The sequence below is a fragment of the Choristoneura fumiferana genome, chromosome 3, assembly GCF_025370935.1.
Source record: "Choristoneura fumiferana chromosome 3, NRCan_CFum_1, whole genome shotgun sequence".
NCBI lineage: Eukaryota > Metazoa > Arthropoda > Insecta > Lepidoptera > Tortricidae > Choristoneura > Choristoneura fumiferana.
This window is the reverse complement of record NC_133474.1, coordinates 1,943,920-1,969,910: the sequence shown is the minus strand read 5'-3', so window position 1 is coordinate 1,969,910 and position 25,991 is coordinate 1,943,920. Positions and strand designations below refer to the sequence as shown.

General features: G+C 39.3%; 1 protein-coding gene and 1 long non-coding RNA gene across 2 annotated transcripts in view; one reads left to right on the top strand and one right to left on the bottom strand.

Moving 5' to 3' along the window:
- LOC141445686 (laminin subunit alpha-1-like) overlaps positions 1-22,568 on the bottom strand; it is a 59,735-nt gene extending 37,167 nt beyond the window's left edge. Inside the window, exons 1-9 of the mRNA XM_074111574.1 lie at positions 22,550-22,568; positions 20,836-20,942; positions 6,784-6,955; positions 5,107-5,268; positions 3,917-4,101; positions 2,752-2,868; positions 2,125-2,202; positions 1,558-1,806; positions 446-627 (exon numbers count right to left, since the gene is read on the bottom strand). Coding sequence (XP_073967675.1) covers positions 446-627; positions 1,558-1,806; positions 2,125-2,202; positions 2,752-2,868; positions 3,917-4,101; positions 5,107-5,268; positions 6,784-6,955; positions 20,836-20,942; positions 22,550-22,568 — 1,271 coding nt within the window. The remainder of the gene's footprint in view (positions 1-445; positions 628-1,557; positions 1,807-2,124; positions 2,203-2,751; positions 2,869-3,916; positions 4,102-5,106; positions 5,269-6,783; positions 6,956-20,835; positions 20,943-22,549) is intronic.
- On the top strand, positions 11,249-13,847 carry LOC141426349 (uncharacterized). Its single transcript, XR_012451228.1, has 2 exons — positions 11,249-12,610; positions 12,711-13,847. It is a non-coding gene; the product is annotated as an uncharacterized lncRNA (long non-coding RNA).
- Positions 22,569-25,991: the final 3,423 nt, after the last annotated feature.

The window sequence follows — 25,991 nt, the reverse complement described above, 5'->3', positions numbered from 1 at the left end:
AGATAAGGAAGTATCGCGCGGGAGATGGAACACTTCAAAGTCAAAGTCATAGCCAAAATATCTTTATTCAATTTCGGCTATAAAAAGCAAGATTGGTTTTAGGAGTCTTTTTTTGTCCAAATTTTTTACTTTTACGGCCATCCTGTGAAATCCAACTAAAATACAAACTGAAACATGGGTGCACAGAAAAAAACCCAGAAAAAGAGACCAGCGTTGGGAATCGAAACCAGGGGTTTAGCACGCAGCACGGAATGCTGGAACCTGGGTTCGATTCCCAGCGCTGGTTTCTTTTTATGGGGCTTTTCCGTGCATCCATGTTTCAGTTTATATTTTCGCTATAACAAACACTTATGAATGTCAAAAAAAAAACTATCAGTTCGGAAAAAGCTCGGTTGAAAAGAATCCGTCATGAAACTGAAACTCAAAGTTGTGTGAATGTACTCACAAGGCGTGCACTTTGTCGTCTGTAGTGGGGGCGCGCGTGGTGACCCTCACGAGGAGGCGCGTGACGCGGCGCAGCGCGAGCATGAGCGCGGCGCGCGACGCGGGCGCCGGCGTGCGCGCGCGCACGCGCCACAGCGACTCGTGCAGGCGCACGCCGTGCGTGTTGTTAACAGGGGGCACGCGCTGCGACGACAATAAAATAGGTTTAAAGAAATTTATTATCAACAAAGACATGATTGTCACTTACGTGATAACATCATTTAACTTAAAACAATTTTAATGGATGTTCGTCGCCGCGTTCATTGAACATAAGTAGTACTTACGTAGTAAATCTCACAAACAGATAAGTAGGTAGGTAACGTACACACTTCACGCATTTGTATCAGCGATGATATGTTTTGCTAACTGTAGTTTAAATGCGTGAAATGAGCTTACATTTTTAATATGCGAGGGTATTTCATTATAAAGACGAGCTCCTTACAAATAAAAACACTCATTAAGAAAAAATACCTCATAAATGTCACAAATGAAGCGTACTCTTTGGTCAATTTAATTCCACATGCGGCAGACGATTAATCTTGGTTGTGCTGTCGCTTCAGCAGGCCAAGAAAATTATTCTGAAACCATACTAATATTATAAATGCGAAAGTGTGTAAGTTTGTCCATCTTTCACGTCGAAACGGAGCGACGGATCGTCGTGATTTTTGGCATAGAGATAGTTTTTATCCCGGAAAATGCAGTTCCTGAGGGAACAGCGCGCGATAACCGAATTCCACGCGGGCGAAACTGCGGGCAAAAGCTAGTCATATCCATATAATTGTTAGTTTTCTAATGCAAAAAATATGTAACAACTAGCTTTTGCCTGCGTGGAATTCGGTTATCGCGCGCTGTTCCCTCGGGAACTGCATTTTTCTGGGATAAAAAGTAGCCTATGTCACTCTCTGGCCCATAAACTATCTCTATGCCAAAAATCACGTCGATCCGTCGACCTGTTTCGACGTGAAAGACGGACAAACACACACACTTTCGCATTTATTATATTAGTATAAATTATGTAGAACTATAGCACTTGTAATATTTTTAGCTCACATTAGGTAGGTATCTCCAACTCACCTCATAGTAATCTAGCACAATATCCCTTCCATACATCCTGACGAGGGGGAACCTTGCCAGAGTGTCTCCCCCTAGGCTTTCCCCCCCTTCTTCCTCCACGCGAAACCGCAGCATCCCCCCGTATGACGTCACGCGGTCCCCCAAGAACCGTTTGTCTAGCTCCATGTAGACCGGCACTGGTGGCCAGGGGAGGGATATGGTGGAGTCCAGGGAATGGGTGTGGATGGCTATTAGGGAGTCCTGGTCAACCTGCAAGATTTTTTTATTGATTTAATCCAGTGTAGACAATTAGTAAGTGTCCTTTCGAGAAGTGCAATTAGATAAAGTATTTTTTATGTCTTTATAGCGAGGAAATAGTTGAAGTTTATATTTTTATTTTATTTTTCGACATGCTATTTTAGGTTAAATCGAAATATCTGAAATCACAAGTATACCTGTAAAGCGTATAACTGTAAAAAGATCTACATTATTTCTCGTACTACCTTGGCAGTAGAGTTGTATCAATCATTTTGTACTGTACAACATTTGTTGCTAACAGTGTATATGTATTTTGTTGTTTATACTCACTGATTTAATGCTGTCACCGATAAGTAGCGTGAGGTGCGCGGGCGCCGCTGCGTGCAAAGCTGCACGCGTCAATCCCGCCTGCGAAGAAACCAAATATTGGAGAAAATATTGACCAGGGTAGCCAGATCTTTGCATGCATTATACACCTTATCATTACCATAACCGTACCCATATCGGCGAAGGCGCAACAATAGACAAAATATATATTTTTAAATACCTATACTATTTTTACTAACCGAGTTGTGAAAAATATCCTTTACAAATACGAAGATACTTTTAAATTGATAATTAGACAGAGAAATTCAACATGCATTATAGGTAGAGTCATTCACGATGACGCGTGCCGTGGTTCTTATTACAATGTCACTAATGTCTAATTTTGACAAAATCACACGTCTTCGTGGATGGCACTAGGTATATAACGTCACATGCCACGAGGAGCTAAAAAGTCCATACTAGTTATTTTATAACGAGATAAAAAGCGGATTCGTTCGTATTTTTCTTATTTTCTCAAAAGATCCGTCGCCTAATTCTGTATCACGTCAAATTATTCAGGAGAAAATTGAACTTCCATCGGATAGATAGATCCCCCAAAAAGATAGATGCGGGTTGGTAAGTGTAACCTGCCTGAGTGCAGTGCGCGCTGCGTCCGAAGCAGAAGCATTCCGTGCAGCCGGTGGGGGAGTCCGACAGACCAAAAGTGCCGTCTCGGCAGCGGTCACACTTCTCACCCACCACGTTCACCTGCGGAAATGGTTGGCATGAATAATGTCCATGATAGTGCACTTGTCACAAAACAGATATACAGAAGTCAATCTCATGTATGTACTTCACTTTTCATACCTACGCTCGGCGGTCGCACTAGGGTTGTCGACTATGGCTTATTGTTGTTGTTGGATTAATTGTTGAGAATGAAACGGGAAGAATGGAAATACAAATTATAATAACAAAAAAAAATGTTTGTCATTGATATATTCCAAATTTGCCACAGAAAATATCTTGCGACCATTTCGACATTGGCGAAATGCACGATTATTTATTATTATATTTTAAAGTTTAATAAATTAGCATTCTCCATTATTGCACAAAAAAGTTCACAGTGTCTCAAGCGGATGGTACTCGCGCTCGCACTGGTCCCAACCGGTCCGAGATATCGTGTTCGTGAGCAGTGTCTATGTGTGCGTTGCCCGAGCTCACTTTGTATGTAGATTGAATTCTGTAGGTACCTACCTGTTTTGTGCACTTGTTAAGGGCAGTTGAAGATAGGATGTGAAAACGACCAGAGGCCCATTACACGAAGCTAGAAGTTACAATGTACCTGCAAGCGGTAGTCTCTTTTCAATGCATACTGTTAAACAAAGACTACAGCTTGTAATTCGTGATATAGGGCACAGATAGCCCTGTGGTTAGAGACCTTGACTATGAAGCTTGAGGTCACAGGTTCGATCCCCGGTCAGGGTATAGGTATTTGTAAGTTTGTACGTTGCCAGTACCCATAACACAAGCTTTGCTTTACTTTGGGACTAGATCGCTCGAATAAAGCACTCGGTCTCCTGGGGACCCCTGGGGTTCAGCTGGATCACTTTGGGAACCTGATCTATTTGATGATGAGATGGTGTTACAAGAGCATTTCTTACAGGAGCACCGTCCGTGGTTGTTGCAGAGGCACGGCTTGCAGCGCGGCCTGGAGTGAACCACGGTGCACGTGGCCCCCCCCCCCTCAGCCCGCGCGGCACTTGCACTCGCCGGTGAGGGGGTCGCACGTGTCTGGGGAGAAGATAGGGGCACTAACCTTACAAGAGCACCGTCCGTGGTTGTCGCAGGGGCACACGCCGTCCTCGCAGCCGGCGGTGCCGTGGGCGTCGCACGCGCACGGCTTGCAGCGCGGCCCGTAGTGCCCCGCGGCGCACGCGGCGCAGCGCGCGCCCCCCCAGCCCGCGCGGCACTTGCACTCGCCCGTGAGGGGGTCGCACGTATCTGGGGACCAGTCGATTGAAAAAATTGGTGTGATGTGATGAATGAATGGAATAAAAGAATAGAACATATTTTTGAATACCTAACTACAATAATACGGCAAAAAAAAAATTATTTATTTATATAAGAGGGGGGCAAACGAGCAGACGGGTCACCTGATGGAGAGCGATCACCGTCGCCCATGGACACCCGCAACACGAGGGGAATCACAGGTGTGTTGCCGACCCTTTTAGGAATTGGTAACAAATGACATAACAAAGTCTTAAATACAGTCATGGTATAGTTGTCACAAAAAGAACACTCTTTAGCATGGTCATGGCACATAGTGCCACAACGCTGATTTTCAGGGTCCACAGTAACTTGAAACTAAACATAAAATAAAAATCTATAAAGCTGACGTCTTAACTCCGCTCTTCGTCTCCGAACCTTATAACCATTACATACCTTAATAGTTATTTATGTGGCTGGTGCATAATGAGAGGCATTAAAGTACGAGTGTGGTTTTATGAAACGAGCCGAAGGCGAGTTTCATAATAAGCTCACACGAGTGTTTTAATGCCTAATTATGTATAGCCGCATACATAACTTTATCTACATGCATATCATAAGTTTTCTATAATATGTTCAGATATGGCCTGTATTTTGACTTTGACTTTGACTTTGACTGACTTTGACTTTGACTTGACTTTGATTTTGACTTTGACTTTGACTGAATAATAATTATTATCTACATGCATGTCAAAAGTTTTCTACAATATGTACAGATATGCATTGTTAAAAAAAGTATTACATACTTTAATGTAAACATTAAGATGCACCCGCAGATACCAGGTTTCTTAATAAAGGCCATTTGATAGTCGTTTCTGAACATATAATAGGGAAGTTATGATATGCATGTAGATAAAATCTTTTTTAATCCCCGGCGCAAAAAGAATGGTTTTATAAAGAGTTACTGCTATAATATGTGTGTAAGTTTATATGTGGCGTAACTGAACTGACTAAACTCACCGGAGACGGCGCCGGGCCCGCAGCCGCACGGCTTGCACCCGGCCGCGCGGGACCAGTACCCCGGCGCGCACTGCCGGCAGCCGGGCCCGCGGGACCGCGCCGGGCACACGCAGCGCCCGTTGTCCGGGGAACACACCTTACCGTCCTTACAAGGGGGGCAGGCTGGAAAAGAGATAGTCTCATTTAGCACAAGAGTTACCTAGAGTTAGTGTTGGGTCTGGATTTAATCCTTCATCATGTCAGCCGAAAGACGTCCACTGCTGGACATAGGCCTCCCCCAAGGCTCTCCACTCAGACCGGTCTTGTGCTTTCCGGATCCACCGCGATCCCGCGATCTTGTCTTGTTGGAGGCCTACCGACAGCTCGTCTCCCGGTCCACGGACGCCATTCGAGAACCTTCTGGCCCCATCGGCCATCAGTCCTGCGAGCAATGTGCCCCGCCCACTGCCACTTTAGTTTCGCAATTCTTCGGGCTATGTCGGTAACCTTAGTTCTACTGCGGATATCATCATTTCTAATTCTATCCCGCAGAGAAACCCCGAGCATAGCCCTCTGAGTGACTTTGAGTTTTCTCATGAGGCCCATCGATCGATTTAATCCTTACCTGTGCTAATTTACAATAGGATGCCAAACCATGATTAAAATGTGGTCTGATCTTGGGAAAAAGATACATAAATTATTAAAATTTGACGACCAAATGGCCTAGTGGTTAGAGAACCTGACTACGAAGCTTGAAGTCCCGAGTTCGATTCCCGCGTCGGGGCAGATATTTGTATGAAAAATACGAATGTTTGTTCTCGGGTGTTTAATATATATTTAAGTATGTATTTATCTATATAATTATATTTATCCGTTGCTTAGTACCCATAACACAAGCTTTGCTAAGCTTACTTTGGGACTAGGTCAATTGGTGTGAATTGTCCCGTGATATTTATATTTATATTATATTATATTAAAATTTTGCACAATTCCGGTAAAAAAAGACGGCAGAGTAACTTAACCTTATGAAACTGTTAATCAGCCTTAAATACCTACATTCATTATTCAATTTAATAAGTTCATGACACTAGAGCCAGCAGGTTTTTAGACTCTTCGTAGGACAAAATGCTGCAGCCATGTCAGATTAATTTCGCAACTCTCTTTTCTCTCTTGTCGCACGGCTTGCCGTGGCATTATGCTGAGTGGGGACCTACAATACAATACAATACAAAGACTCTTTATTGTACACCAGACTTAGTAAGCGAAACAGAGAACAGATACACAGAGAAAAAATTACAAGGTGAGTAATAGGCGACCTATTTAGCGTCATGTATTGTATGTCTTGTCTTTGTTCTATTGTTATGTTAATTGTGATGTTTTTATGGCTTTAAACAAATGTATTTAGACCGCTTGCGGTCTCAGCGGAAGACCAGCGTTGGTCTCTTCGGCCAGCACTATGCTGAACTGAGACCGTTTCGCGATTTCGCAAATACTGTCATTAATGTTTACTTTATACTTGTTTTATTTTGTGTACTTATGTAGTTTGCGAAATGCGAATAAAAGTTTTCTATTTCTATTTCTATTTGTATTTATTTTACTATTATGCTATTATAAAAAAGATCATAATTATCCTAGAGTCTAAATATTATTTAGATAATATGGTTCTAAAGAACCTTATCTAATTGAATCTTTACTCACGCAAGCATCCATGAGCCCCAAAGCCGTAGAAGCCCCGCAAGCAGCGGTCGCAGGCGTCGCCGCCGACGCCGGGGGCGCACGCGCATTGCCCAGTGACCGGGTCGCAGGCGGCCGCGCCCGCGCCGCACTCGCAGCGGCGGCAGCCGCCCTTGCGAAGGCCCCAGTAGCCTTCCTATGACAGGTTGGGTTAGGTCAACCAAATATATATAATAATATATTGATGATCGTTCAAGGCATATGTTTAAGCAAAGTTTTAAAACATATTTATTGGATTGCCAGAAGCTTCAGGTCAATGCTTAGTACTACCCGGTATCGTCGGTTCTATTTGACAACCAGGCTGCGAAAATCTTTGTTTTTGCTTGTATTAGGTACCTATATTCAAAGAATATCTGTTATGTTTGTTTGTTGAATCTTAAATTATACATTATAGTAACTTTGATTAAAAATTGTATGTGACTGGGTGCGTCAACTCCTACTGGTTCCGGCAGAATATCAGCGCTGTGACAGCAATGTCGCAGCACATGCTGAGTCGGCGCCTTTTCGCGGCTGTGCCGTGACAACTTAATTTAAATATGTAACAATTTGAATCGTTTGTTTATGTAGAATTGTCATGGCATGTTTGTGAATAAAGTTTTTTATCTATCTATCTATCTATGACAAATAATATTTTTATTGACATAAATAAAGTATTTCATTATAATGAAACACTACCTAGAAATTTTTTTTAGATAGAATTATCCAAACGACTATTGGATACCACAGGGGACTGAAGAGCTGGCAGCTTCCTCGCACAACGTATCAGCATTGCTATACAGCGAGGAAATGCTGCCAGCATCTTTAATTATATTGATTCAAAAACGAAAAGATGTTTTGACATGACAAACAAAGTTTCGTTAATACTAGTGAAAAAGGAAAACTTGCACAACTTATACTCGTAGGATAAGCTATCTATATCTAAATGTGCGTGCGTGCGTGGGTGTGTGTGTGCGTGTTCGCTAATAACTATTTTGAAGTTTTATTTAGTAACCAAGTAGTAACAGCTTTAGTAGTGGATGGTTACTGACATGTAGAGATATATAATTTAAGATTTTCAGGGCTTTTCTTATTGGTTCTGCAACAAGACTTTATATAAGTTCATGCCAAATTTCAAGTATCTACGACCACCGAAATTAGGTTACCCCCGTATGTCTTTTGGTTACGGCAATTTGTATGGAAACACCTTTTTAGGGTTCCGGAGCCAAAATGGCAAAAACCCTTATAGTTTCGCCATGTCTGTCTGTCTGTCTCTCCGCTTTGCTAGGGACTATCAATGCTAGAAAGCTGTAATTTTGTACGGATATATATATAAACTATGCCGACTAAATGGTACAATAAAAATCTAAAAAAAAATTTTTTTAGGGTATCTCCCATAGACGTAAAGTGGGGGTGATTTTTTTTTCTCATCCAACCCTATAGTGTGAGGTATAGTTAGATAGGTTTTTTAAAACCATTAGGGGTTTGCTAAGACGATTTTTCGATTCAGCGATTTGTTTGCGAAATATTCAACTTTAAAGTGCAAATTTTCATTAAAATCGAGCGTCACCCCCCTCTTAAACTTAAAACGGTAGGTGGAAAATAAAAAAAAAATCAGGATGATAGTAAGTATATCAAACTTACAAGAAAAACTATAACGGTTAAGTTTGCTTGAAAATTATTAGTAGTTTAAAAGTAAATATAGGGTATAAGGTATAAAATTTACTGTATATAATACGAAATCATCAGAAAAATATTACTTATTTTTTTCGTAATGGCTACGGAAACCTATCTTGGGCGTATCCGACACGCTCTTGGCCGGTTTTTTCCTTTTGAGGTACGGAACCCTCAAAACAGACATGCGATGTCTACAGCTAAGAGAGCCACTAGTAATCGGTATTAATGGCATTTTATGGATAGAAAGTCCGACATATGGCTGTTTCGTGGAACCAAGCCACAATGGTGATTTGCTCATACATAATTCACCGACTGCGGAGAACAGGTGACGATTTCATACGAATCTCAACGTCGATGGCCTCCATAAAGATATTTATTACATTTCTTGTCAATTCACAGTTACATTGGAATGCAGAGTTTTTATGAAACAATAAAATAGTAGTATTTCCCAGCGTTTATTCTACTATCCGACTAATGATAATACGCGAAAGTTTGCGAGATGGACATTTGTTACTCCTTCACGCAAAAACTACTAAACGGATTTTTATGAAATTTGGTGTGTTAACAGCTGGAAAACTGGAATAACACATAGGCTAATTTTTATCCCAATATTCCCACGGGATCAGGATACATTCTTGACATTTCAACCGTCAGGATAAGAAGACATCAACTACGCCGCGGTGTTTTAATACAACGTTAATGAAATCCAAAGTGTAGGTAGGTTTTGGGAATTCCCATGGGAATTTCCCATTACAGAATTTCAATTCAACTACCAGATCTAGTTTATATGTATGCAAAGCCGCGGGTTGGAAAAATATGCAAGTTGAAGTGGCAATGGGCGGGCCATATCGCTCGAAGATCAGATAACCGTTGGGGGAGAAAAGTTCTCGAGTGGCGACCACGAACCGGAAGACGAGACGTTGGCAGGCCTCCTACCAGGTGGACTGACGACATCGTGAGAGTTGCGGGCAACCGGTGGATCCAAGTGGCGAGTTGTCGTTCATTGTGGCGGTCTAAGGGGGAGGCTTTTGTTCAGCAGTGGACGTCTTCCGGCTGGTGATGATGATGATAAAAGCCGCGGGTAGTCCAGTATAAAATAATTTGCATTTCGTATAAGTACATATAATTGAAGCCGTGGTGGCCTTGTGGTTTGACCTATCGCCTCTCAAGCAGAGGACGTGGGTTCGATTGAAACCCCGGCTCGCACCTCTGTGCTTTTCGCACCAAGTGCGAAATACGAGCTTTACGGTATAAAAATATCGTGAGGCAACCTGCACACAAATGTGAAGCAATTCAATGGTATGTGTGAAGTTCCCAATCCGCACTGGGCCCGCGTGGGAACTACGGCCCAAGCCCTCTCATTCTGAGCGGAGGCCTGGGACGTATATAATAATAATAATATTCTTTTATTTTGGAGATTATCCATATGAAGTTAGTAACAATGAGAAACCTTATCGCCTATATTAGTACGAACAATTATACACATCAACAGTTATACAAACTAAACTTACACACTACCTATATAGTACTTTATTTCCAGAACAATACAGGTCCAACTATAAAAAAGGTATATTAGGTACAATAAAATTAAATAAACTAAAACTATAATAAATCTAAAAATGGACCGTGCGGCATGGTACTGTAGGAACTAGGCTGTATACCGCTGGCAGGTGGTAAAACTGACCACCTGGCAGGTTAGTTTAATCTAGTTTTGTATAAACTGATAGGTATTTTTAAATTGTGTTTCTAGAATATAACTTTAAAACAGTTTGACAGCGGTATACATGCCGGAGCGCAGATTGCTCCCGACAGCCTGAGCGGCTGGAACCATTTATGTAAATCTATTAATAAGTGCTAACAAGTTCTAAAATAAAATATAATGAATTAATGATTGAAGATGATATTTATTTCTTAACAGTTTAAAGTCACGCGCGTTGATCCCCAGTACCTAAGCTCTTACCTAGTTACAGTCCCCACAAGTGGTGGAGTTAGGCGCGGTCGGTGTACTTTTTATGTTTTAGCTATCGCTTCAGAGGACGACGGAGTACCGCAGCGATTCCAGCGGTCTATGGACGATTGTTAAGAAAAGACGAGCTTTGATGATAAAAAAGCGCATGAAAAGTGAAGCAATTTGGTAAATGTATCGATTTTTGAGGAAGCAACTGTGAGTTATTTTATTTTTGCCTATATCCCAGTGTTTAATAGAATTTGCGGGCAGATAAATTTTATTACGCAGAAGAAAAGAAGATGGCGGAAAAATTCGCAGGATATTCGGATGTGGACGATTTTATCCACCAATTTGAAACTATTGCGATCATAAAGAATTGGTCCGCAGATCAGAAGCGAGTAGCGATCGCACTCTACTTAGAAGGGCCTGCGTTGTCCTGGTACAAGGCCAATTTCACGACGTTGGAGTCGTATGATTTAATAAAGAAGGGATTAGTAGAACAATTCCCGTCGCAAGAAGACTATGCACAGTCTTTTTATTATAGAAAGCAGGAACCAAAGGAACCGCTACTGTCATTTTATTATGAGCTAGAAAGGTTAGCTTTAAAGCAGGAATCACTGAAGACAGCAGATTTATCAAGCATTTTATTAAGTCTATTAATTCGCAATGGCAATTACATTTAGCGTCTAGATTGTTCGCGTCAAAGGAGGAGCTAAGAAAAACGATTCTGCAATTGTGTGATGTATTTAATACAGAATTACACATGAAAAACACATAAAGTAGAACTGCCGATTAATATTACAAAAGATTATCAACACTCGTGGAGCAAGGAGATGCTCCACCTCTTCGATTCACGCCGCGTTCGGAGTATGACACGTCCCAAACGCCGCCAACAATGGTATTTCCGCAAGAAATACACCAGGGAACATCACGTGTGCCATATGGAAGGTATAATTTGAGGCCGCGGCAGCTACAGCCGGTGCCGCAGCAGCGTCAAGGATATCAAGGAAATACTCATGGTTTCCAAATCAATACGATTTTTTCTAGTGAATTTCCCGATGTTTGTACTGTTGAGAAAAATAGTCTGAACACGTTTGTGCCCGTAGAGCTCAATGGCAGGATTTGCAAGGCTCTCGTAGATAGTGGTGCCAATGTGTCACTGATATCTGTTTCCCTTGCAGAGGAAATTAATTTAAAATATGAGCACAAGCTCAGTAATCCTTTACGCGTAGCAGGAGGCTCCATGATTCAGCCTATAGGAATTGTAAATACATATATTTTGATAGATAATTATTATTGTAGAATTCGACTGTTAGTAATTAATGATGGCACAAATTTTTGCATTCTAGGGCAAGATTTTTTGACTGCAAATAATGCAATGATTGATTTTAGTAGTCATACTTTGACTCTGAATAAAAAATTCCGTGTCAATTTTATTCGAAAATTGAGTGACACGAACGATTTTTCATTAATGACTGAAAAGGTTTGTGCAAATCAAGTTGCCATGAAAGAGGTTGAGTGCGAGCAAATTAACTCCTTGACCGTGGAAAATAAAGCGCGATCAGTAAAAAAATTGTTAGGGTTCCGTGGTTTAAATTCTTTTGCTTCAGGTTCGAGTGAAGGAAAGTTGGGGAAGTCGAAGTCTATTGGGAAAGCAGCGAGGATCGATAGAAAGATGGAAAAAAAGGATGGCGAAAAAGGCGAGTTGAGCTCGAAGCCTGAAAGGGTACGAAAGTCGGAAAATTTGCAGATTTGTTCGGCAGGTCTGATGAAGGAGCGAGAGGAACCTTCTGGTTGTTATGTAAGAGTGGCAATGCGACGACGTGAGAACGGAAACGGACCTGATAGATTCCATAGAAAAGGTAATAAAAAGTCACGTCATTGTCTAATTTATGTTAATAAAAGGTTTTTCCCACAGCAAGGATCGCTAACTGAACGAAACATAAAATTTAAAAACGTTCATTTAGGAGTGAAAGGGACGGAAAGTGATAGCTGTCTCAGGCCGAATGAACTTTATGGTTTGACTGAAAACTTTTTACAAGTTCACCCGAGAAGTTCTGTGTCGACGGTTAGAAAAAAATTGACACGACCAATGATTGACAATGTCATTCAAATGTAAACATTGTAAATTTATTTTTTGCGATTGAATTTTATAATTATAGGTAATTGAATTAAAAGTTTTTTGAGTAGGTAGGAAATTAATGATATAATGAAATTATATGACTAATGTGTGTTGTAATATTATTATGTGACTAATATATGTTTTTTTTGTGTGTTTTCATATTGGGAGATCAATTAATTAAATGCAGAAATGAGATGGCAATCTGCAGCAGCCATGCAGTGGCTGATGAAAACTGATGGCAGCTCCCAGCTGCTCTTATCAAAACTGATGTCTGACGACATCGCTGGAGCACCAAATAACAATAACTATAACTTTTATTTACATTTTGAAATTAATTTAATTGTTTACATATTCAACTTCACGAATATGAGATTGCCTGTTCATACATCTCCCAATGTGAACTGTAATCATATATGATGTGAATTTCTATATATAAGAATGAGTAGTTTTAGTTTATCTCAGCATGTGGGAGTACTTCATACCTTCATGTGTTCAATATGCCCAGAAATATGTGGTGTTAATTGATGGTGTATATAATGTTTGATTTTCTGTGCCTTTCAATAGTTTTCAAGCAACAGAAGTTCACACAGCTAACTGGGATCGCCGATGGAGCTTGCCCAGGGGTCCACACTTGGATCCATGGCTGTGAAATAATAAAAAGATGGAAACCCAGCGGCTATTGCTGTCGTTGTGGAACGGCAACTCCGCTAGGGGGTGCTGAGGAACCTTCATCACCTGATGAAGGATGATGGGCATGAAGCAAGAATGACGTGCCGGGTTGCACAGGCAATGTCACGCGTCTTTAGTAGCTAGGCTTTTTACTGAAAAGGCGCCGTACCTTTTTTGTTTCGGGGTTTTTGGGCGGCGAAGCCCCATCCTTGGTTTGAAAATTTTGAAATATATAAACCTATTTATGATTGTAATAACATAGACTAGAGTTTCATGAAAAGGATGTGACTAGTCTTTAGCAAAGACCCTTTTCTGTCTGTAATGTCCCCGTTAGGTAGGGCCGTAGAGTAGGTCCCCACCTCTGTGAGGAAGGAGGGATATGTAGGAACTAGGCTGTATACCGCTGGCAGGTGGTAAAACTGACCACCTGGCAGGTTAGTTTAATCTAGTTTTGTATAAACTGATAGGTATTTTTAAATTGTGTTTCTAGAATATAACTTTAAAACAGTTTGACAGCGGTATACATGCCGGAGCGCAGATTGCTCCCGACAGCCTGAGCGGCTGGAACCATTTATGTAAATCTATTAATAAGTGCTAACAAGTTCTAAAATAAAATATAATGAATTAATGATTGAAGATGATATTTATTTCTTAACAGTTTAAAGTCACGCGCGTTGATCCCCAGTACCTAAGCTCTTACCTAGTTACAGTCCCCACAGTACCAAAGATGCTGGCAGCATTTCCCCGCTGGATCGCAAGACTGATGCGTTGAGCGAGGAAACTGCCAGCTCTTCGGTCTCCTGTGGTATCTCTGAGTCTCTTTGATAGATCTTTGAAGAGACTCAGAGCGCCAGGGCCCCACGGACCAAGGGTCTCGACGCCGAAAGGTACAAAATCATATTCGGCACCGAGACCACTGTATTTTATAGTATATAGGCTGGGATGATGATGGATGATAAAAGAGACGACGCTATCTCCAATTCTCCAAACGTGACCCATTTTCAGTCAATATCAGCATAGACATTTAAAGCTCACAACACATTGACCGGCTTCTTTGACCGCCTAGCATTTAATTGCCAGCACATTCCGTTCTACCAACTTTGTAATACTGTCGGTATTTCATACCAAAGTAATAAAATTAACTCCGCGTTGATGACTTTACTAATAACGTAAGATCCCACCATATTATTCTGCGCTATCTGTTCTTTGATTGAAAAGTGATTTTTAACATTATCATATTATTTATTGGCCATAGGATGTTCATTGCTGCACATAGGCCTTGTGACAAGGCCACCCCCAATGTGACTTTAACGAAAGATGACAGATCCTACTTAATATAATAAATGCGAAAGTTTGTGTGTGTGTGTGTGTGTGTGTGTGTGTATGTTTGTTACTCCTTCACGCTATAACAGGACAGTGATAAAATCTTGAAATTTCAACCGCTGGTTTAAAGTTGAAATTTGGGATAGTTGTTCTTAACACAACCTCTATGAAGACCACGATATAAATTTTGGGAATTCCTAGGGGAATTTTATAAAATCCCGGAATTTCAATTGTACCAGATCGAATAGTTTACGCGTGCGAAGCCATAAAGCAGAGTTGCAGTAAAAAATCGCAAAAACTTTTTAAAAAAGGGAGGTTTTCTAATTTTGACGCCAATGTTTGTCCAACAACGCGAATAATTAAGCTGTCGCTTACGACAAGTTTGCTAAATATCTAAACATGCTAAATATTCGTAAATCAAGTAACGGAGTAACCATTGGTATAACATCCCACCCATAAATAAATATGATTGAGTTTTACAAACACACTAACATTTAGCACCCGCCAGCCGTACGCAAAGCGTGATATTTACAATAACTGGCAAGATACCAGCAAATAATTTCTGCTCCAATTCTTGTATAGCGTCCGGAGAAATGTCAATAGATTTAGGGGCTGTTTCACCATCCATTGATTAGTGTTAACTGACGGTTAAATGTCATTCCGTGTCTCTTTAATGAAAACCACGATGTATTTTTTGCGGATTCCCATGGGAGTTTGGTAAAATTTCGGAATTTCAATTCAACTGCCAGGTGTAATGGTTAGCCCGTGCGAAACCACGGGTAAAATCTTGTATCAAAATTACTCAAATCACAGCTGGACAGTTGGACCCTTTCTTGTCAGTGTCATGTCATGACGGCGGACACACATGTAGAACTGTCCGGGTGAGTGTCTGTTGTGTCTGATGTTACTGTATATCACTTGCAAAATTCGAACTTCGCTGTCATGTCATGACAAAACACTGTATCTTAAAAAAAAAACACCTATTATTCAGATATCGCAAAAACCTGTTTTCTTCTTTAATTGGCGACAAACCCCTCGATATTCATCCGATTTTAATTAAATTTGGATAAATTACAAACAATGTGCTACTAATTGTGGACAAAGAAACATAACATACGATTTATACTTTTTCATACATTTTCAAGCAAAAACACGTTAAAAATGAAGAAATTCCGATTTACAATAAACAAAAACTTTAAAAATCGACACACTCCTATTTTTATCGTGTGATTTTACGACAAAACATAGTAACGTCAGGTAATGGCTGAAGAAAAGGTGAGTTTTGTTTTGGCAAAACACGGTATCTGGAGGAGATATTATAGTGTTTAGTCGAATCAGGATCCTAGGTTTTAAGAGTTACTTTCAATGAAGTTTTTCTATGTTATTGGTAGAAGATCAGTATACTCTAAGTACGTATAATACAGATTAGGGTTTAAAAAGCTAATTTAACAGTGTTACCACAAAATACTGTAGCTTGAGTTACAGTGTTTTGTCACTGGGCTAACCATTATACCTGGCAGTTGAATTGCAATTCCGAAATTTTACCAAACTCCCATGAGAATCCGCAAAAAATACATCGTGGTTTTCATTAAATTTCGTGACTCCTTCCCTTACCAAGCGGTTGTAATTTCAAGAATTTATCCCAATCTGGGAATGTCGTGGTAAGAAGTAGCTTTTGTGTTATTCCAGACGTCCATACGTCATAACTCTTCTCCTTTTTGTTTTCTTTTTTCGTGCTACGGGTCAAATTGACTCGTATGGCCTAAAGATTAATCGTTCGGATTTTCGTGCTTTTAACACCATTCGCAGCTTTTTTTGGCGTACCGCTAGCACTAACTATAAAGTGCAATTTTTCAGCAAATTCAGGATAAGTACACCAAATTAACAAGGAAAATTATAACGGCTAAGATTGCTTGAGAATTATTAGAAGCTTAAGAGTAAATAGCAGCCTAAGGTATAGAATACCTAAACTTGGAATATTCCGTACACAATACGAAATCCTTAGAAAAATATGACTTGATTTTTTCGTAATGGCCACGGAACCCTTGCTTAAGGAATCTTGGGCGTGTCCGACGCGCTCTTGGCCGATTTTTTCGTTGATTCAGAAAAGAAAAATAATGTATCCAACATTTTCTAATAATCTAATCTTAGAGCAACGCTCTAGAATCTAACAGACGGAATAAATGGAATATTTTTTTAACCAGGAATCTACCCAATTTTTGGGAACTTAAATTCAACGCGTGCAAAGCTGCAGGTGAATACTAGTTATCAATATAGCTAATGAACACAAGCGAGTCGTTTTACATTAACTGGCACAGTGTGTCGCGACAGAATTACAATTTTGTACGGCATTATCGCTTGCAGTTGGCATTTAAAGTCACTTTGAAGTAATAGATTCAGAGAAATATCTCGTTTGGAATGCAATGAACTAAACTGGAGTGTATTCTAATTTGTGTCTACCTGTATAATATATACAGGGTGGCTCATTTAGATCGGTCAGTACGGGAAAGTATGAAACTATAAGACATATGAAGAACTGTTCTTAGGAACCATGTCATCGATTTTAGTAACAAGAAAAACTTCATTCATACATTTAAAAAAAAACTTGTTCTCAGTACGGTAATTGAACCAGATCGTTTTGAAAAAAAAAACTTTATTTATTTCTACTTGCATAATTTGGATATCGATAGTGCAGGTAGATTATAAGTAATTAATATTGAATTAAGTGTATTGTTTTGTAATATTCTTTAATACCTGTAAGTTTTATTTTTCAAAACATCGGTTCGATTCCCGAATTGAGTACAAGTTTTTTTAATGTATGAGTGCAGTCTTTCTTGTTATTAAATATATTAAAATCGACGACATGGTTTCCAAGAACACATCTTCGTATGTCTTATAGTTTCAGACATTCCCATACTGACCGATCTAAATGAGCCATCCTGTATATAGGTGCCTACATATTATTTAAGTGGAATTGGGTTGGTTGCAAAATGTGTTAAGCAGTTAACCGAGTCTGAAGAAAGTGTCTAAGTGTTTTTCCATTGTATTTTATGGGATAAGTTCGTATTCATCTTACTTCCTTCACTGAACTACTTGAGAACACAAGATAAATACGAACTTTTCCTATAAAATACTAAAGCAAAACGTATTCACTACAATCTGTAGTTTGTTACAACTTTTCAAATAACAGTTTCTTTGCTACTTGTAGGTACCATCAGCCAAATATGTGGTCTACCACCCTAAAGTTGATAATCGTTTGCATGTCATAAAACAATAATGCCAATAGAGATGTCTGTCAACTTCAAAGTTCGACTTTAGCCACGTATTCATTTGATAGGAACTTGTTTAAAAATTGATAGACTACTTGACTGATGGTACATGAGTCGTGCCCTAAAAAAATCTAAGAATCTAACATATTTTTTGGCTCCGGAAAGTGCAAAGTTCCTGCGACATACAGACAAAATTCAGGGCAACAACTTGAGTATCATCATAATCAGCTGGAATACAAAAACATCCACGGTTGCCCGCAACTCTTACGATGTCGTCATTCTATCTAGTGGGAGGTTGCCAAACGCTTCGTCTCTCGGCTCGAGGTCACCACACGAGGATTTTCTCCTCTAATGGTTAACTAATGTTAAAAGGATTACTTAATGTAAAATTTCAAGCGGAATTCATAAAGCTCTTATTCGTTTTCTAGCATGCCTAACGCAAACATTTTCAGATTAAAATCTCGTAGTTAATACAAGTTGTATTGTTGACTTCGCTATATTTCGTCTCTCATCAACCAACTGCGTATGAAAGAGACGTAGGAGAAATTGAAAAGTAATGCTGTAATGGAATAGGGTTGAGCGTGATAGGTCGTGCTGCGTGCGCGCAGGCTCGGCGCGTTATCAGCCAATCGTTGATCAGATCGAGGAATGGTGAGAAGATAGATTGATTGTGTTAAGCTAACGCGGCGTGAATAAGGTTTTTATAAGTATAGTTTATCGGTATGCAAAACTGACGGATTGGTTTAATATCTCTGCAGCTTTGCTCCGTGGGATATTTCATAAGAATTTTGAATAATCCTTTTTAGGGTTCCGGAGCCAAAATGGCAAAAACGGAACCCTTTTAGTTTCGCCATGTCTGTATGTTTGTCTGTCTGTTTGTCCGTCCGTCCGCGGCTTTGCTCAGGGACTATCAATGCTAGAAAGCTGTAATTTTGCACGAATATATAAGTATTCAAACTATGCCGACAAAACGGTAAATTTTCATGAAAATCGAGCGCGCCCCCCCCCCTCTAAAATCTAAACCGGTGGGTGGAAAAAAGTATGTCTTTACGTCCAAAATTCCTCAGTGCCTTAAGACGAAAGTCTTTAACCAATGTGTGTTGCCAGTGATGACATATGGATCCGAGACGTGGTGCTTTACTTTAGGCCTTATAAATAGGCTCAGAGTTGCTCAGCGAGCTATGGAGAGAGCTATGCTTGGGGTTTCTCTACGGGACCGAATCAGAAATGAGGAGATACGTAGAAGAACAAGGGTCACCGACATAGCCAAGCGAATCAGCTCGTTGAAGTGGCAATGGGCGGGCCATATAGCACGGAGAGCGGATGGCCGTTGGGGCCGAAAAGTTCTCGAGTGGAGGGTTTTTGCTTGAGAATTATTAGTATAGTTTAAGAGTATAGCAGCCTAAGGTATAAAATATACCTAAACTTGGAAGGTTCCGTATAAAATATGAAATCCTTAAACAAATATTACTTTTTTTTTGTAATGGCTACGGAACCCTATTCTGGTCGTGTCCGACACGCTCTTGACCGGTTTTTTAGAGCACGTCTCAAGGAATACGTTTCCGAATTTTTAAGTTTTTAGCTTCGTGACTCAGGCTATGCATTTATCAGTCACATTATTTTATTTTTTATGGGTATAGCCGTGGAAACTGAATCACGTAGGGTGGAACCTTTTCATAATAAATTTCGCTATGATTTCTCTAGCAAATATATGGGATATCATCATTAGTTATATTACAGCTGCTCGAATGGCAGTAAGTCTAAGACGATTTGTCTGTGGTTTTATTGATTTAATTGCGTATAATTGTAAATATTGGCTCGAACGACTGCTTTGCACGATTTCACTCCCGATCTGCCCATTGTACCCGTCTGTGCACACCCCTAAAAGTCCATAAAAAAAAAATGTTAACTTTTTCTTCATGAATGTTTAATTTTGTTACTTTTAGTTTAATAATGGCGGTAATGGGTTAGTAGCACATGGTTCCATCAAGGGACAAGATTCGGTTTCGTCGACTAAACCTACATTATTATTTGTAGGTAGACAGTAGGTAGTTATTTTCCACCCATTTTAAGTCGGTGCTTGAGCATGAGCCCGGAACAAATAAAACAATAAGTTTTTTTTAATCGGCCCAGCCGTCTTCGAGTAATCATGCAGTGAACATGCATAAACAATTATATGTAGTCGAGTCGATCATACTGTTTTCCCCTGCTTTTTTTGAAGTCAGTTAAAAATACGAATGTTGATTGCTCTCAAGTCTTGAGTGTAGTATGTATTCAATAAGCATGATAAAGTACAGGATAGATTTATTAGTGAAAGGGGCTATTTCACCACCCATTGGTTAATTTTGTTTAAGGGATAAATGTGATGCCGTCTCCGTCTATTCGAACAAAAGAAACAGAGACGTGTCCAAGGGTGGCGGTGATTGCTTACCATCAGGTGACCCAAATGCTCGTTTGCCAGCTATTTGATAAAAAAGACGGCATCACATTTATCCGTCAAATAAATTTAGTTAATTGATGGTGAAACAGAGTAATAGTAGAAGGTCCATATCGGCTCGCATACTTATCGAAAGTCCGAATGTAATTTTTGACAGAATAATCTTTTGTCATTTATTCATTTATTACCACAAACATTAATAGGCTTACAGTTTAGACCAAAGGACATATTAAGCTAGATAACATAATAGACATAGACAAAAGCAAACACATAGGATATAGGTAAAGCAATGAAAGCAAACTAAATGTTATTACAAATTTCAATTGCGCAAGAAGTTACTAAGCAAATTATAAGCAAATGCCATTTGACAACGAACACGTCATAACTCTTTTCTCTGAATCCAATGATTGTTTAGAATTCTTATAAAATAAACCTAACCTAACCTATAGTTTTCTAAAGGATGACCATTTAAAATTATCAGAAAAATATAAGGTTTCAGTGCGAAAAAAATTCGGACAAACGATGATTCGGACAAAAATTACGGTATGACTAGCGAAGAGTATGCGAACTTTGGCGCTCCCAGTGATACACTTACCTCACAAGTGTCGCATGCGCGTCCCGTGACATGCGGTCTGCACCGACACTGGCCCGAACGGATGTCGCAGGCGTTGCTCTCCGCGCCGAGCGACGAGCAGTTACACCCTGCAACAAGTTCGCGAACACGTTACACGGCGTCTAACAACAAAAACACACACGCATACACAAACATCACGCCTGTATTCCCACGTACGTTACCGCTTCGGAGCCACTTTTAGTTTGTCAATTTTTCATTTCATTTCACAAAAAACGGTACAATAGTGACAGTTTCGCCGCCGTTGTATCGCCGTGGTGGCCTAATGGGTATCGCCGTGGTGGCCTAATGGGTATCGCCGTGGTGGCCCAATGGTTTGACCTATCGCCTCTGAAGCAGAGGGTCGTGGGTTCAAACCCCGGCTCGCACCTCTGAGTTTTTCGAAATTCATGTGCGGAATTACATTTGAAATTTACCACGAGCTACGGTGAAGGAAAACATCGTGAGGAAACCTACACAAACCTGCGAAGCAATTCAATGGTGCGTGTGAAGTTCCCAATCCGCACTGGGCCTGCGTGGGAACTATGGCCCAAGCCCTCTTGTTCTGAGAGGAGGCCTGTGCCCAGCAGTGGGACGTATATAGGCTGGGATGATGATGATGGAGTGACAGTTTGCTAGTCTGTCGCCTACGGTATACCTTATCCTATCCTCAGAAAGACGAAAGAAATGGAGAGGTGTAATTCTAACCCGACACCACACGGGTGAACTAACAATAAAAATCAATGCTATTATAAGCGATCAGTTACTACACTCTTGATAGAGTAGTTATGGTAGTCAGTCGAGGATTATTTTAATTTTTTATAACGATTAATAAAGGTACCTACTAATACAGAGCTCGAAATAAAGAAAAATACTTTCACGCCGTAACTACTGAAATTTCTATGACATTTTGCAAGTACTTCATGTTGGAAGACTAGAATAAATAAAGGATATAATTTTATCCCAATAAAAAGAGTTAATCCCGAGGGCTAATTAAAAAAAAGCTAGTGCTTAAATAAAAGAAAATGCCATTGTGACGGTAAAATAAGGTACAAATATACCTATTATATACAAATGCTAAAGCAGCACTTTTAATTTGAGTTTTAGGCTATTAGTATTGAAAAAAAAAACTTTTAAATCTCCAGTTATATGCCTTTTCTTCTACTTATAGATAGTATTTCTTAAGAACCACAACTTATTAAAACCTATAAAAACAAAAAAAGTGAACCTGCATATTAATAACACAAGGACAAAAAAAATGGCGACATAGATTAATCCTAACAGCTAAAATGAAAAAAAAAAAGATTATTAATTATCGTCGGTATTAATAGGATAAGTACACATACCTATCGAGCTTTAGACACATACCGTTGCATTCTCACAAACATGATTATCTAAATAGTTACTTGTGTAAACACAAAATAGACTATTTCACACAAATAGACCGCAAGAGCCAATATCAATTTGCAAACTATGCTAAAAGCATGCTAATCTTTCTTAGCTACTCCAAAATGGGTATGTCTACGAACTTATTGTAAACTATTCATGTTATCCAATTTATAGAAACAAAGTAGCTACGATAGAGTTACAAATATTTGCAGTAAATCAGATTTTATTACATTATATTATGTTATATTCGCTAACTGAGCGATCGATACTATACAATGAGCATTACTATTTCCGTCTATGTAATTCTCACCGACCACCGCGTCTCTCATTATGCAAAGATTGACCAGCAAGTAGAGCGAGCAAAAAGGAAAGAATAAAAAAAAACTTTTTAAATTCTAAGAAGGAAAAACATGTTTAATACGAGTAGTCTAGAACTGCACTTAACAGTCTGTTAAGTAATTAAAAGTTTAACAATAGGGACCCATTAAAAATTTACCACTCACCAGCTCCAAAATTCCCAATAATGTATTTAGACTGTAAAAGTTTAAGGTACTTAACGGAGTTTTAGACTGTTTAAACTAAACTGTTTTTAGGGTTCCGGAGCCAAAATGGCAAACACGGACTGTCTGACTGTTTGTCTGTCTGTCTGTCCGTCCGTCCGTATGTCACAGGCATTTTACTCGAAAACTACCTATAAGATGTATATCAATGAAATTTGGAGTAGGTACAGATGTCTTGTCAAAGCCGCTATTTAGTTTTATAGTTAAATTATAAAAATAAATATTTATAGGGGGGGGGAAGGGGGCACTCCATACACGTAACAGAAATTGAAAAAAAAAAATTAACTCGCATCAACGTGTGGCACATAGTTCGACAGCTCTTTTGAAAAAATAGTAAGGTTTCTCAAAAACTTTTTTGATTAAGTAAAGATTTCCGGAAATAATCGCTCCCAAAGTAGCAAAAATTGGGTCTCCCCCCCCCTCTATCTTGTAAACCGTTTGTCCAAAAAATATGCAAAAAATATGGAAAGGTAACGTTTAATAAATACTTTCAACGAAAATTGGTTTCAACATGATCGGATATACCGTTTTTGAGTTAGTGCCGAAAAACTGCGCTTCTCAACAAACTGTAGTAAGTGTTTTAATTGTGTTATAACGCACATAATATTACTTGATTATTTTCGTAATGGCTACGTAACCCTATCTTGGGCGTGTCCGATACGCTCTTGGCCGGTTTTTCTTTTAGGTTTTTATCAAAACAAAATTTAAGTCAAACGAATATCTCGACTTTTTTTGCTAAAATGTGATTTAAACCTAAATCTATGTAGAAATACCTAACCCCGAATTCTACTAGGCAACTTATCGGACTATTAATGCACCACAGGCTGTATGCTGTATAAGTCGCTGATTGGCACTGTAGTTAATCTAGGCGGAACACGCAAAATTATGCTCGCAGATAATAAAAACACGTTAAACTGCTTTTAGCTCTTGTTCCCACTAATTATGGTAAAAGCTTTTGGTTATGTTGATAAGTTTATGATAAATATGTTTATGGAACAGCGCTTCAACGAGTAATAGAATTTATTAGTGGTGATAGAATTGAATTTATTAAGATAACACATATGTTCTGGTCGAGTTATCTTTGTAAGCACTCGCTACAAGCTGTGTATTTTTTGCTAATTGTTTGCAAAATTTTATCAAGTATCAAAGAGAACAGTGGAAGTTTCGGGGGGAGACCTTTGCTTAGCAGTGGGAGAGAATAGGCTAACAATAACAAAAAAAAAGCTGTTTGTGTACGTCTGTCTGCGGCAACATAGCGGACCGATTTGAATGCGGTGTTTTATTGAAAGCTAGTTTGATTGATACTTAGTTAAATTTAAGTATAGCCGTTTATGAGACATTGAAGTTTGTTTATGTATGACAGTGCTGGGGGTTTTTTAAATTTTGTTAGTTATTGTATTACTAGTCTTAACCCGCGACTCCGACCGCGCAGAATTCGTTCATCGCTATCCCTATGCAATTTTCAGGGATAAAAACCATCCTATGGCCTTCATCAGGACTCAAACTATCTGTACTTATAGTCAAAATACCACGCACAGGACTTATCACGCTAACACACACGAGTAATATTTACTCCGACGTTTCGGCAACATTACAGTGGCCGTGGTCACGAGTCTCAAAATGAGACTCACCTCGTGATGATTGAGATGTGGAATGGAGTCTACTCGTGAGCACGGCCACTGTAATGTTGCCGAAACGTCGAGGTAAATATTACTCGTGTGTGTTAGCGTGATAATGAAGTCCTGTGCGTGGTATTTTGACTATGAGTGAAAATCACGAAAGTTTAAGACATTATTATCTGTACTTATACTGAATTTCATCACAATCGGTTCAGTGATTTAAATGTGATGAAGTAACAAACAAACTTACCTACAAACTTTCGCATTTATAATATTAGCGGGATTGTGAAAATAAAGTTCTGTTAAATACTTGTGATGTGTAGATTTAATAATATTGTAAATCTGTTTAAAAAAAACCTCGTTGAGCTTTTTGCCGGATTCTTCTCAACAGAGGCTTTTCCGAACCGGTGGTAGATTTTTTTTGACATTCATAAGTGCTTTGTTATAGCCTAAATTGAATAAAGATATTTTGACTTTGACTTTGTGGGATTCATGTTTACTAATGGAAATTATCCATTGCCTTGTAGCCAATGCTACGGAGTTGACAAGGAGTTGGCCAATAAAAAAAAATACAACCGAATAGATAACCTCCTCCTTTTTTTGAAGTCGGTTAAAAAATAAAGGGGCATTTTCCATTCCATACACATTTGTATGAGATTTACTCGCTGACCAACTAAATCGTGCCCCACCGATAAATTATTTTGATAACAATAATGAATTTCCCTTAGTTTTTTTTTGCTTAGTAATAACATTTCGAGAATCTGTGTTACCAGCAACATTTTTTTGCAAATTGGTTGTGAACGAATTAAATCTTAAATTTTGACATCGGTCTTAAAACAAACTTAAATTTACATTATCAAACATGAATTATCAAAATAAAGAAAGAAAGAAGAAGAAAGAAATTACATTTATTTGGAACAGTGACAGAATAAATACATAAAAGAAAGAGAAAAAAAACAGTGTTACTGTTCACGAAACGGACCCACCTCAGCATAATGCCGGCTCAAGAGCTGGCGCTGGTCTTCCGGTGGGACCGTGAGGCCGTCATTGCACGCTGCACTTGCGACCGGACCGTGCCTAATTGTGAACGCGACTGTCTATGGTCAGCGCTACCAACACAAGCCAAGCATGACATTGACATTGACAACTCTTAAAGACCATAATTGGCATTTTATTATAATAGGAAAATAGACAATTAAGTATATAGCGCCTGACAGATCTATAAATTAAAAGTATTAACATTGAAATTTAATTGACCATAAAGAACACGGCAGCTTAATCGAATAATAATTACTAATCGAGTAATGGCCGAAGGGTATAGCTTACTTCGTGTCCATGTACAGTTGAACAAACTGAATTAAGTATTTACCAGGTTTCCAACTTTTGTGCTACTAATGTAATGTTGCCATCCCATACTAATGTCAAGGAAATCATAGTGAAATTGATTATTAACGTCCCACCTTGGTACAAATGTTAGTATGTTCGACTGTACTCTTAGAACGGTATTATTTTTTGCATAAAATGTCTTCATCTGCGAATCATCAGACCTCATAAACATCCCTCTCGAGCGGGA